Here is a 14291-nt window from a genome sequence, read left to right on the forward strand (position 1 = left end):
TAACTTATATTTAAAACATGCTAGATTAGTAATAATATATAAATTAGATGTCACTCAAAAAAACAAATTAAATGGTGATATGGAGGCATCGTGTTATAGATTAAATTGCATACTAGGCACCTTCACCTCCACCTCCACCTCTAAAAGACTAAGATATTATTGTAGTCCTTGTGTTATCAATATCAGCACTACTGAATATTATTTGCAATGGCATTATTGTTGTTGCATGATTGGCTTGCATAGTATGAACTCAGGAAAAAGTCTAAACTGTTGCTCAATAAACTTTTGTTAAACCACATCCATATGTCATGTGTTTCTATTAAATTGTATTAAACCCTTAACCCTTCCTCTAGTTAAATTTTTTATAATTTATACACGTTAGTAGTTAGATGAAGATTGTGACCATAGCAGTGTTGGCAGATGAAGATCAAGAGCCCCAGAATATGGAGCCAAACATGTGCGATGGTTGGGATTGGTATGAGTGGGACAATCTCCCTAAACCAATCTTTTGGCCTTTGGAGAAGGCGGTGCAGGCTGGATAAATATCCTTTCCGTCCATGGCCTAATTACTCCAGGCCGGATTTAATTCTCTTAGCAAAAAAAGAACTAATTAATCTATGTATACGTGAATAAAGATGATATCCAGATCTCATGTTAGAGAGTCTGCTCCGAATCAGTGTTGGGCTGTCATAATTGAAGGAATTTTGAGTTCCACCATAAAACCAATTTGCAATATGAGAAGTAACAAAACTTACTTATAAACTCATGCAAGGTCTTTTCTTCGATACTTATTCTCAATAATAATAATATAGGCAATTTCAATTCGTTGATGATAAAATAAAAAATTGGACAAATTTCATAACTAACACCGTGTAATTTCCAAATAATTCTTGTTAATTTTAGGAAAATACTTACATTTACTCCATGAGGTGCATCACCTTGTTTATCCCTAGCAACCAACGTATTTTAACAGTACAATCCGTAATAGTACCCATGTATCTTAATAATTCTCATTCCAATGTATTAAGCAAATTGACAATGTTAGTATCATCCATTTATCTGATACATATAGATGACTAAACAGTTTCTGGTTCAAATAAATTTTTATGGAGAAATTTTTTAAGTTATATATAATTAAGAATTGGCTTATAGTTGATATACTATGCCTGATTATTTGCCGGTTTTACTAATCATGTCAGGAGACTGAGGAATGTTTGAGATTGGTAAGCAAACCCAACCCCCTCCCCAACTTGAAAAATACAGAGACACGTTTGGAATTACACGGGTGTGCATTTATGAGACGAGCAACTAGCATATATGAAATTTTCAGAACTTCCCAAAGATGAATATCTTAAAGGCGTCGAGAAAGTTGGAGTTGGATAAAATGTGGTCAAACCAGTGTAACTGCCACAATAATAGCTAATCTGATCAGCCTGGGCACGCATCCTACGTAGAATCGACAATGAACAGTGATCAAAAAGAAGAAAAAGGTGTTCAAAAATCAATTTTCGATATTTTATTATTATTATTATTTTTTTTTTTTTTTTGTGAAAACAATAGATTGGTTAGATTAAATGTTAAATTAGGCCGTCTGAGTTTGAATCCACATCGTGATGCAAAAGTAACACACATCTCAATCATTGTGATAGAGGATCACTTGCATTTTTCAATAATTAACATAGAACATTGACATGTTTGTAACATTAAACTTTGCACTTACATCTGTTTTTCCTAACTCAGATGGAAGTAGATAGTTTCCACAGAGGACAGAAATAGGAATTAGTAGGTTGGTCTAATTCATACCGAATGCTTAGTTAGGAGGTCTAGAAATAGGTATTAAATTGTAATTTTCCAAACTCTTCCTCTACGCTATAGTCCACCTTAGTCTAACTGTAGTTCCGTTATCGGTTTCCATCTAAGTATTAATTAAGATCTCCTCTCAATTGAATTGGATAGATTTTGAAGAAAAAAAAAAGATCGGATGAAATTGGGTTTGTAAACTTATTAGGGTTTTATGCAATTGGATTTGTTGAGTTGTCTTTGCTCTGTTTCATTCAAGTTGAATTCTATTGAGATACACGATGAACACGACTGGGTTTTGCAGATGGAAGGGATACATGAAACCGTCTTCTCTGATTTATTTCATTTCTAATCAATTAATATTTTGTTTAGGAGTAATGGGGAGTACGTAAACTTGGGTTAAACCCCCTTTCCTCCAGTCTGGCCAGTGGTTGAAGAAACCAACTGCTAAAGGGCCATTCCTGATCAAGCAATTTTTTGCTTGTTGGGCCTGCAGCCCCATTTAAGCTAAAGAATAAAAAACAACTCCCGTCCAAATAGTTATCAGAAACAGTCGCCTTCGATCGAGAAAGATCTTGCCAAGTGTCTGCATCCCACAAGTAAATATCTAATAAGATGATCGCGTCGTTATTTTGGCCGTTGAAAAATAATAATTGAGCAGGTCCTTCTAACCAATACGTCACGACTACCCCCTTCACCTCTTCTTTTAATCAATTTTTTTCACTCACAATAATATTCGAGCAAAATGTATAAAATGAAAATAAAAACCCTTCCAACTTTGCAAGTGTTGAGTTGCATTAGTGGTTCGATTATTCATTTTCAACTGAGTATGTATTTTTAGACAGTTCACAAATCATGGATTATAATAGACTTTGATTAATTAATTAAACTAATAGGTGAGTGTTTATATGATGTCAATCGATAATATATGATATTGTTACATGCTTACAAATTTTGTTCAATACATGGTACGTCATTGTTTTATTAAGAGAGTGATACGCACTTTATTTCTTGACCTTGATAGGTTTTAATCATTCTTTTAATAAAGGTTAAAATTCGATTTTCGTAAATAATTACGGTGTAAATACATGGTTGGAAAAATGTAAAAACATTCGCCCGAATCAGGTGGTCAGAGTCACAGAGCTGCCCTTAAGGAACGGGGAGAGTGCCACTTGGGAGCAATCCTTGGCAATCCATTCGGTAAAAGTGGGTCCGAAAATCATCCCGAGTATCCGTACGCGGAGACTGTCTCCCTTCCTCTCTCTGCTTTCCTGCCACCGCTACTACTTCCACCATTACCATCTTCCTCTCCTCCTCCTGCTCCTCCTCCTCCTCCTACGCCTTTCCGCTTCCACTTTCTCTCTCTATAACACATACAGAAACACTCACACAACCACACCTTCTCTCTCTAGAACTCCATACCCTGCAACAATGACGGACACCACGGACGACATAGCGGAGGAAATCTCCTTCCAGAGCTTTGAAGACGACTGCAGAATGCTCGGCAGCCTTCTCCAGGAGGTGCTGCAGCGAGAGGTCCGAAGCCAAATCACGGAGAAAGTCGAAAGGACCCGAATCCTCGCTCAGGTAATTCACTCTCTCTCTCTCTCTCTCTCTCTCTCTCCCCTTCCTTCCCACTGCATTTCGGAATCTCCTAAACCTTGTTTGGTTGCCGGGAAAAACAGAGGAAAGGAAAGAAAACAAAAGGTGGCGATGAGAGTAGAGTGTGTTGATAATTTTCCCTGCATTTCCAGGATTATCTTAGCATCCAAACAGAGGGTAAAGATGATCTGAAATCCCCTAACATATAATGTGTGAGTATGTGTGTTTTCAGAGTGCTTGTACTATGAGGAATGCGGGGATAGAGGACGTTGCCGAGGTGCTGGAGAAGCAGCTGGCATCAGAAATATCAAAGATGAGCTTGGAGGAGGCTCTGATCCTCGCTCGTGCTTTCAGCCATTACCTCAATTTGATGGGCGTCGCCGAAACCCATCACAGGTAATCTCTTCGCCTTCTCGGAATCCTCCGCTGTTTTGTTCACCCTTGCACTCGAGGTCCCGCTTTTGCAATGTCTCTGTATATGTATCTTTGTATTTGTTTGGAAATAAAACAGGGAAAATGAGACCTTTCAATTTGGTTCTAACAAGAGAATGTTGACATGGAGAAAAGAGAACTGCTTTGATTTCTTGCATTTCTAAATTTTATTAGCTTTCTGGTTATTGGTATTGAAGTTTGTTCCTTTTTGCAGGGTTCGCAAGCAACGAAATGACTCGAATGAGGCATCTCTGTCGAAATCTTGCGACGATATTTTTAATCAGCTTGTGCATGGTGGTGTTTCTCCTGATGAGCTTTATAATACTGTTTGCAAGCAGGTTCCTTCTTGGTTCTTTTGCTTCTAGTTTGTTTGTCTTGCTTGTATGCCGGGTTGAGAAATGGGGAGCGTATATAGTTCGATTGGGTTACTGAACGTTGAACTCGTTCAATTAAGGCATAGTCATGTATTAATCTTCTTCATTGTGTGTGCATTTTAATTGTTTCTGTGGTAAGAAGCTAAGAGTTATCCGTCTTTTAATTCCCAATCTCAAATTTTCTTGCTGCAGGAGGTTGAAATTGTTCTTACTGCACATCCTACGCAAATTAATCGTCGTACCTTACAATACAAGCATATAAGAATTGCTGTAAGTTGTTGGCAGTTCTTGCTTAATCTTACACATGTTGAACATTTCTTTTGAATGATTTAATTTTTCCCGCAGCATCTTTTAGACTACAAGGACAGGCCTGATATTGGTAACGAAGACAAAGAAATGCTGATTGAAGATCTGGTATTGTTTTTCCAGCCTTATTGTCTTCTTCAAATTTTCCCCTTGGCTTAAGTTTTATAATTTCTTTTGAAGGTGAGAGAGATTACCTCGATATGGCAGACAGATGAGCTTAGGCGCCATAAACCTACACCGGTCGATGAAGCTAGGGCAGGTAAAATAGTTTAATTATATTTGAATCTAATTATAATCAAATGCTTTGGATCTTTGGAAACTTGTGTGTATCAAACCAAAACAATCTTATACGTGATTACCGCAGGTTTGAACATTGTGGAGCAGTCCCTTTGGAAAGCTGTACCTCATTATCTTCGGCGAGTTAGCAATGCTTTAAAGAAGGTTCATCTTCAATTGATGTTCTGTTATTAACTTATTACTATTTTCTACATGCATAGACTGTCTTCCGTCTTTCTACAGTTTCTCTCCTAAGATTTCCTCTGATTTATTTGTCAGCATACCGGAAAACCACTTCCATTAACTTGCACACCAATCAAATTTGGGTCTTGGATGGGGGGTGACAGAGATGGAAATCCTAATGTAACAGCAAAGGTTATATTCTAGGTCCTAATGTTTTCTGATTTGTAAATTTTCTCTACTTTAATATTTGTTCCTTTGAAATCAACAAGAGTCTATTCTGTCAATAAATATGTTATTCCTACGAAAATTTGGTAAGGTAGCCCAATTCATTCTTTTATAATTGTTTGTGTGGTGCTCTGTTATTTTTCGTTTAGGAGGACGACTGCTGATCTGCTCACTCTTTTTATTGTATCAGGTCACAAAAGATGTCTCACTTTTATCTAGGTGGATGGCCATTGATCTCTACGTTCGAGAACTTGATAACCTCAAATTTGAGCTATCCATGAACCGTTGCAGTGACAGACTGTCGAGGCTGGCAGATGAAATTCTAGAGCAAGGTTTGGCATGTTGCAGTTCTTCTGCATTGATACATTCACTGCTTACCAGTTTATGTCAATAATTTATTTATTTAGGGGGGAGGGGGTAACAGTGTTTCGTGGGATTGAGTTAGTTTAAGGTTCTGATCGATAATTGTAAATCTCTAGATAGTCACGCAGAAGTGAAAATGTTGCTAGACATTGATAATGCCAATAAACGCTTACTTTAGTTTCTACTATGTCAGCGATAGACCGCATTGTTTCTCATTTGAAAGTAACTAAATTGATGAATTGTGGTCTTTTCTCTTTTGTTTACAATATTCTGTATGTTGCATAACCTATACGTAATCTGACCTGCTTATCCCAAGCCTTCTAATTTGAAATTGTGTACTGCCCACTGGTCATCTCGTTTGGAATGCTTGAGGATTCATTTTCTTTTTTTTTTATATATGTTCACAATATTTGTGATTCACTTTGAACTATTATGGCAATCAAAATTTCTCTCCAGAAACTTCATCCAAGGATCGGCATGAGAATTGGCATCAGTGGCTTGGTAGACATCAGTCGAAGCAACAAGGTGCGGCCCTTCCATCACAACTTCCAGCCAGAGCTGATCAACCCTCGTGCACAGGTGACCTCTAATTATCCTCTTAAAACTGCAGTTGTTTAGTTCTGCATCATACAATACGTCATGCATGTGAGAACCCATATCAATTCCCAAAGTAATACTTCATCATTGCAATGCTTATGAAATAATCCCACTGTAATATAACAAGCTAACTATTTCCTCTCACCTGTACTTCATACTAGTGATTCTTGCTTTTCTCTTCATTCATCTAACCTTCCGTAATGTATTTGATGACTGATTTTATTCATGGTTTCTGAATTCTTTTGGATGTACAACTTTATGTAGAATGCATTCCCCGAATTCAAATTATGAGGGCTGATTACCTGCCGAAACATCAGGTGAAGCAAGTTCTATGATGCTGGCATTTGAGTCTAGCATTGGTTTTGATTCTTAATTGGTTTGGCATCTACAAATTCCATCAGAGCTTGTAGTTACCTATAAGTAGTCTCTTTGTTTTATCTCTCTCTTATGACAGGATGGTCAGGACCCTCCAATGTCAAGTCCTTCCTCCCAGAGTCCCTTTCTCAACGGGCATACGATACCAAATGGATCTTCAGGGTCTCCCTCTTCTAATTCAAGTCGACTGCTTAATCAAAGGAAAATGTTTGCAGAGTCCCAGATTGGAAGGTCCAGTTTCCAAAAGCTTTTAGAGCCAAGGCCTCCTCAGAGATCTGGAATTGCTCCTTATAGAGTGGTTCTTGGTAATGTAAAGGACAAGGTATTGTTTATCAACTCATTTTTCAATTATGTCAAGTATGTAGTTGTTGGCTGCACAGAGAAGTTCCTATTTATGTTCTTCTGCCGTTGGTTTAGGCTTTATTAAAAAGGATGGACTATTGGGCCATTATATGTTCTGGCCATTACTAATGTTTGTATGTGTTCCGCGGGTTCAGCTTATGAAGGCACAAAGACGTTTGGAGCTTCTCCTTGAAGATCTTCCTTGTGAGTATGACCCTTGGGATTGCTATGACACTTCAGATCAACTTTTAGAACCGCTGCTCCTATGCTACGAGTCTTTGGTAATTCTCTTTCTTTACGCTCTACTCTTACATGCACCTGTGTGAGCACACACGATCGCAGAACATCTGCATTTGTACAAACTTCTATCCAATATCGACAACCATCATTTTTGGCAGCAATCATGTGGATCTGGGGTGCTAGCTGACGGTCGGCTTACTGATCTGATCCGAAGAGTTGCTACATTTGGGATGGTACTAATGAAGCTCGATTTGCGTCAGGTGTGCTTTATTTGGGCATATAATTTTTGTCTTGCTTTGGTAACATATTTTAACTGAAGATTTAAATGAGGCAGGAATCTGGGAGACATGCTGAAACGCTTGATGCTGTTACCAAATATTTGGATATGGGTACGTACAGTGAGTGGGATGAAGAAAAGAAACTCGAATTTCTTACTAAAGAGCTCAAAGGGAAAAGACCACTAGTCCCAAAAAGCATGGAGGTAATAGCTAACCTAATTAGTTCAATTCAAAATTTCATTCCAAGGGATGAGAATGTATTCTTCGAAACAATGGGCATGCAGACCTCGAACCTGAACTTTCGTGTTAGCAGCATCAAGGCTCTAATTTACTCTTTACTAGTCAATTTGCTGAACTCGTGCTTCACTGTGAGACTTGTCTTCTCTCGTGAAAATCTTTTCAGGTTGGTCCTGATGTTAAGGAAGTACTTGATACCTTCCGCGTTGCTGCTGAGCTGGGGAGTGATTCACTTGGAGCCTATGTGATTTCTATGGCGTCAAACGTATGTCATACCACTTCCATAACGGATTCATAATTGAAGTTGTGCACTATAAGGCAGAACTTGTGCACATTAAAATTAAGAGATTTTTTCTTTTTTCTTTCCAAGAGTGGTGTTTCCATAAATATGTTTGGGGTGATAGAATTGACAACAGTTGCCATGCAATTCAAAATTGGCAGGCAAGTGATGTCCTCGCGGTCGAGCTTTTGCAGAAAGATGCACGACTTGCTGTTAGTGGGGGGCTAGGAAGGCCATGTCCTGGTGGAACGTAAGTTTGCACACCTCTATGTTGATACTGCTAGATAGAATGAATATCACAACTGGATTTCATATGTTTTGGTATAGGCTGCGGGTGGTTCCTTTGTTTGAAACTGTGAGCGACTTGAGAGAAGCTGGCTCAGCGATCAGAAAATTATTATCCATTGATTGGTACAGGGAGCACATAACCAAGAACCACAATGGTCTTCAAGAGGTAATTATATCAAGAAGCAGTTTCGAATAAACTTTGGTAGGGCCCCATGAATCTCGTGGAGCTTACGAAGTTATATTGAGCAGGTGATGGTTGGATATTCGGATTCTGGTAAAGATGCTGGGCGTTTCACTGCGGCATGGGAACTTTACAAAGCGCAAGAGGATGTTGTGGCCGCATGCAATGAATTTGGCATTAAGGTTACCCTGTTCCATGGGCGAGGGGGAAGTATCGGTCGTGGAGGTGGTCCTACATATCTTGCCATTCAATCTCAACCTCCGGGCTCTGTAATGGTAATTGTTCTTGTTTTTCATTCATTAGTCTTCTGTATCTTGATTACATTCTAGCTTTAAAATGTTTGAAAGGATAGATGTTCGATTGTGATCTGCTTTAAACAAAGGCTTATCCCAATCTGTAAAGTTACTTCAGTTCACACTTTTACTTATGTTTGGAACTTGGACAACATCGATAACTTGATATCTTCGTGTTCTTGACCATGTCTGTCTATGTTGGATTCTGTGGTGTACATTTTTTCTGGGGTTCCATAATTTGTATAACCTTATGCCTGATGGTTTACATAATCGTTAGGGTACCCTACGATCAACTGAGCAAGGAGAGATGGTTCAGGCAAAATTTGGGCTGCCACAAACTGCTGTCAGGCAGCTAGAAATATACACGACAGCTGTGCTGCTTGCAACTATAAAACCTCCACTCTCACCTCGCGAAGAAAAGTGGCGTAACCTCATGGAGGAGATCTCAAAAATCAGTTGTCAGAACTACCGGAGTGTAGTCTACGAAAATCCAGAATTCCTTGACTACTTCCATGAGGCTACACCCCAGGCTGAGCTTGGCTTCCTCAACATTGGAAGCCGCCCCACAAGAAGAAAGACCTCCACAGGAATTGGACATCTTCGTGCAATTCCATGGGTGTTTGCATGGACCCAGACCAGATTTGTTCTTCCATCATGGCTCGGAGTTGGAGCAGGCTTAAGGGGGGTTTGCGAGAAGGGACACACCAACGACTTGAAAGCTATGTACAAAGAATGGCCCTTCTTTCAGTGTACCCTTGACCTTATAGAGATGGTTTTGGGGAAGGCAGACACTCATATAGCCAAACAGTACGACGAAGTCCTTGTCTCAGAAAGCAGGCGACATCTTGGTTCTGAGCTGCGAAGGGAGCTCTTGACTACAGAGAAGTATGTACTGGTGGTTAGCGGGCACGAGAAACTATCCGAGAATAATCGGAGCTTGAGGAAGCTTATTGAAAGCAGGCTCCCCTTTCTCAATCCTATGAACATGTTACAGGTTGAGGTACTCAAGAGACTGAGACGCGATGACGATAACAATAAACTTCGAGATGCATTGCTCATAACAATAAATGGGATCGCCGCAGGGATGAGAAACACAGGCTGAGTGAAGTCATCCAATCTCTTGGATGTAACTATTTTACTGAGGATTTCCACATTTGCTTTATTTTGTTTCCTGTCTTGCTTCTTGTAAGGGTTGCTGTAATTCGGAGGCTAAGTCTGAGAAACGGTGTATGCATCGATCAGTCGGTTTCATGGACGTATTACACACATAGTACTACTACAACGGTGAAATGTAGAATTGCTTTTAATTTGCACCTGGATACGCCTACAATATTTTCTTTTCGGTTCCTCACGGTAACTACATACCGTCATATTTGTATCATCTCATTGCCGACGGCAAAACATGAAAAACAAATCTGAAAGAAAGTTTTCCTTGAGAACTAGAGGCCCCAAACTCCAGTCCGAGACTGAAGCCATAGGAACCAAAGCCCTATTAACATTCTCACCCCACGCCATCTGATGCCACTTGGGCAAAATCTTTGCTAAATCCTAGTGAATTTCCTAATGGAAGCCATTGGAGCAATGTTGTCTTTTTGTGGTTATTGTGGTTACCGCTGATCAGATTTTAATAACTAAAACAAAAGGGCCAGTACAAACACATAGAAAGCAGCCTGCCAGATACGTTTGCTTGAGTTACAACCTTCTCTGGAAAGTAGATTTTGTGTACTTCCCACTAAAAATAGAACCTGATTTCCAAAATCCACAAGCTCTTGTCGTCTTCACAAACTTTTCTTTTTAATTTACAAGATGCTCAATGTTGTCTAAAGAAGATACCCATACCTGCTGCAGCTGTGGAAGTGAGCGAGTTCAGTCAACACCTCCAAAAACACAATCTAGTTGAAGCTTCCTGGAACAACCACAAATTCATTCTTTTTGGATGTCGATGTCGGTATCGTAGTGCTGTACACCCAATTTTGAATCTAAACTACTGATCTCAAAGCCCTCGTAGTGCCACAATTATGCAGCATTGCACCAGGCTGTCTTGTATCGTGCATTTTTGTTTGAGTGGGAAGTCATTTCATTTCTTTCTTGGATTCTGACTTCCATGATAAATTTCACCACGCCATACAATAAGATTCAATAATTTTAGGTGCAACTGCATGATTGAAGATGTCCATCACACAGACACCTGGTGCCGTGCGAACCGGCCAAACTAAAATATTTCAATTAAAGCTAGCTAGGTTCCAGTTTGCTTCGGTGCTGCTAGTGCTAGCTAGCAATCTTGCATCGTGAAAAAATAGGGTGGAAATTTGAGGAACATGTTCTTTTGATGAGAACGATTTCTTCATTTGGGAAGCTACTCAACGCAAACCAGCTGCTAGCCATGTCCAATGTGGAACATAATCACTACAGCGACTTATGAGAATGTAGCGTCAAATTAAGCTTACTGGTGGGTTTTTTTTCTAACAGTAAGCTATAGGTGTTAAAATTCTCAGCTAGCATCTGAAAAGATAAAAGTGAAGTGTTTGCAATATTTCAGTACTTTTGGTGACCAAACAGCTTTCACTAGTAAAAAAAAAACCTTGCAAACACACATTGTCGCGTATAGTCACTTTGTGTGATGAAATTTTGATCTTCATTGCGCAAGACGAAACAAACATTATCGCTCAAAGTTATTTTGCGTGACGCAATTTTAAACTTCGTCGCGTAAAGTATTTACAAAAATAAAAAATTATTTTTTAAAAACCTTTGCGCGATGAATTCCAAATATTTCATCACCTAAACCAATTTATTTTATTTTTTTATTTAATTTTATATTATAAATTTTAAAGTATAGTTATTTTCATAAGTTTTATTTTTTTTTTAAAACTTTGCCTGACGAATATCATATTTCGTCGCCTAAACCCTATTTACTTGTTTTTTATTTAATTTTATATTTTATATTTTATATTGTTAAACTAAATTATTTTCTTTACACGATGAATCAACATTTTGTTGCCTAAACCCCATTTATTTTAATTTATTTATATTTTAAAATGTAAAATAATTTTTTTTTAAATTTTGTGCGACAAACATATATTTTGTCGCGCAAAATCATTAAATTTGGACGGACGCCAAAAATGGGACACGAGAATTTTTTTTGAATTTATTTTAAGACTTTGCGTGACAAATCCTTCGTCGTGCAAAACTTTGCGCAACCAACACTTCATTGCGCAAAAAACTCTAAAAATTTGGGCGGGCGCAAAAAATGGGACATGGGAAATTTTATTTTAAAATTTTTTTTTAAGACTTTGCGTGACCAATATTTCGTCGCGCAAACTTGTATCTTTCATCGCGCAAAGTGATACGGTTTTTAAAACCAAAATAACACATCCACAATGTGATAGCCCGTCCCAGAAACATTTTTAACGTACGTGTGAAATGACGAAATTGCCCCCAGTTTGATTTCTTTACGTTCATTTGTTGTTTTTGAGTTTGGGTGGCATGTTTGGAGCCACACACATCTTCTCACACACCACCACCTTTCTCCCTGTTTCTCTGCACCTGTCCTGAGCCCTATTCCTTTCCTCTTCCTTCGAAAACGTACGAACACACACACAAGCACACTAAACCCCCACAGATCGAAGAAACTAAACCCATATTCGAACTCGTGAAGCTTGTAGGAGCCCAACCGTACCATTTTCAGGTAAGAATATCAACGTTTTCACGTCGATTCCACGAAGTCCGATTTGGGGTACTATTCATGCAAACGTGATTTCTCACGTTTTAGGAAATTTGAAGCTCGTAGGTAGCTTGGTGAGGTCCCAAGGGGGCTCGAAGTAGTTCGTTTGAAGGAATTGGACGTCGGGATCACTGTATTCGAAGTTGGCCGGAGTTGAGTTGTTTTGACATGTGAGATTTTGTGGTTTTTAACCCTTGAAAGTAGTATAATTGTGTTCCTCTAGTCCTAAGCTTCAATTTGGTACCAAGTTTGTCAAATTTGGGTGACAAACGAACGAGATATTGAAGTTTGAAAATTTTCCAGTTTTCCGGCGCCGGCAACGGCGCCGGAGGCTCGCCGGAGAAGGAGACGGAATATTCCGTCAAGTCTGACGGAATATTCCTGACGCCGTTGACGGAATCTGTCAAAACTGACGGAATATTCCCTACGGCGTCAGTTGACGCCGTCAGCGTGCCAGGCACGTGCCTGCGCGTGGGGGCGCGTGCGGCGGTGAAATTTTTTTCTAAAAATTTGGGTGTGTTCCTGAGGTTGTGTAGAGCACGTTGGTATATTCATTTGCCCAATTTGAGCAATGTATGAGAAGTTATTACGAGAAGTTGGTTATGTGCTTTAAAATTAACGTTTTTGTAGTTGTTTCGCATATAGGTGATACGTTTCCCGAGGACGAGCGTGGTCACTCGAGGCAGGGGGGCTACGACCCTTCCACATACCAGTGAGTGGGCTTTTGGTTTTCCGTATATACCTATATACTTATATTTTCCCAGAAATTGATTTGAATTGTTATTTGTCGTATGCCATGCATTTTATTATCGTTGTTTATGCACCATTAGTCACATTATTAGTTGCATACATATACATATGCATATTTGGTGCTGTGGACGCCCAGGTAAGTGCCAGGTAAGTGTTATTCATGTTTATATTCAGTAGCGATTCGAGATGCTTAGAGAGCTCATAACCTGCACCCCCGGTGTTAGTGCTCCCGCCCAGAGTAGGGCACAGTCCTTCACGTGATGTTCACCTCCCGCACCACACGCTCAGCTTGGATCCAAGTTAGGTGCATAGTCCTGTCGTACAGACCACATTAGGTGGTTCCGACTCGTAGGTGACCCGCGATTATTCGCACAGCCTTCACGTGATCGTAGCACTAGAGCGTTTATATGTTTTACACCCAGGCCTGTCGTACAGACCACTTTAGGTGGTTCCGACTCGTGGGCAGGTTTAGCTATTGAGATTGAGATTTGAGCTCTAGATGCAGCCGTACAGGTCACGTTAGGTGACTTCGGCTGTCAGACTATATGTTATTGATATGATTTATACCTGAGCACTTGCATTTCATTATGAGGCTTCGACATGGCATATTCTTGAGCATGATTGGCATATCTATATACATACGTATATATATCTACTTTCTGGGAAGTATACAGGTTTTACGGCGAGGGGTTAGAAAGTATTTATTAAATGGTTTTCGAAAAGCTTTGTTTTTGCCCACTCACGCTTTTGTTTTGCGCCCCTCCAGGTTCTAGTTGTCTAGCAGGTTCGGTGGTCTCCCAGAGGGCTTTCCCGACATTTCTGACAGACGATCACCAGAGTAGGGTCACCTTTGGGTGTACTGTTGTTGTACCATTTTCTTTTGGTCTGCTGTAGGCTTATGCTCTGAACTTGTGTCTCACTTACACTAGCACTTGTTTTATTACTTTATGTTGCTAGTTTTTATTTATTCGTACTATTTGTATTACTATTTTATTAGCTTCCGCACGTGCACATGGTTACGTCACTCTGCGTGGCGGCCAGCACGCCCTGATCTCGGTCGGGGTGTGTCAGTTTGGTATCAGAGGCTAGGTTTGGCAGTCCTGTGTCTTTGTGAGTATTCTAATGGTTTTGGTGTCTTCTGTCAGAAT

General features: G+C 39.6%; 1 protein-coding gene across 2 annotated transcripts; it reads left to right on the forward strand.

The window, feature by feature from the left end:
* The first annotated feature begins 2919 nt into the window (after positions 1-2919).
* Positions 2920-9985, forward strand: LOC137732418 (phosphoenolpyruvate carboxylase 4). Of its 2 annotated transcripts, XM_068471727.2 has the most exons (20): positions 2920-3387; positions 3635-3798; positions 4049-4172; positions 4401-4478; positions 4554-4622; positions 4695-4773; positions 4879-4955; positions 5070-5165; positions 5389-5530; positions 6018-6140; positions 6423-6475; positions 6613-6855; positions 7031-7156; positions 7274-7375; positions 7450-7596; positions 7797-7895; positions 8072-8160; positions 8238-8364; positions 8448-8654; positions 8950-9985. In XM_068471727.2, exons 1-20 carry the CDS (start codon positions 3232-3234, stop codon positions 9772-9774), a joined length of 3126 nt encoding a protein of 1041 aa, XP_068327828.1. In that variant the 5' UTR covers positions 2920-3231; the 3' UTR covers positions 9775-9985. The 2 variants fall into 2 exon arrangements, with proteins under 2 accessions (XP_068327828.1, XP_068327829.1); XM_068471728.2 differs by lacking the exons at positions 2920-3387; positions 3635-3798 and having other exon boundaries at positions 4170-4298.
* The last annotated feature ends 4306 nt before the right edge of the window (positions 9986-14291 follow it).

Source organism: Pyrus communis, chromosome 16 (genome assembly GCF_041283825.1).
Source record: "Pyrus communis isolate YQ-2024b chromosome 16, ASM4128382v1, whole genome shotgun sequence".
Classification (NCBI taxonomy): domain Eukaryota; kingdom Viridiplantae; phylum Streptophyta; class Magnoliopsida; order Rosales; family Rosaceae; genus Pyrus; species Pyrus communis.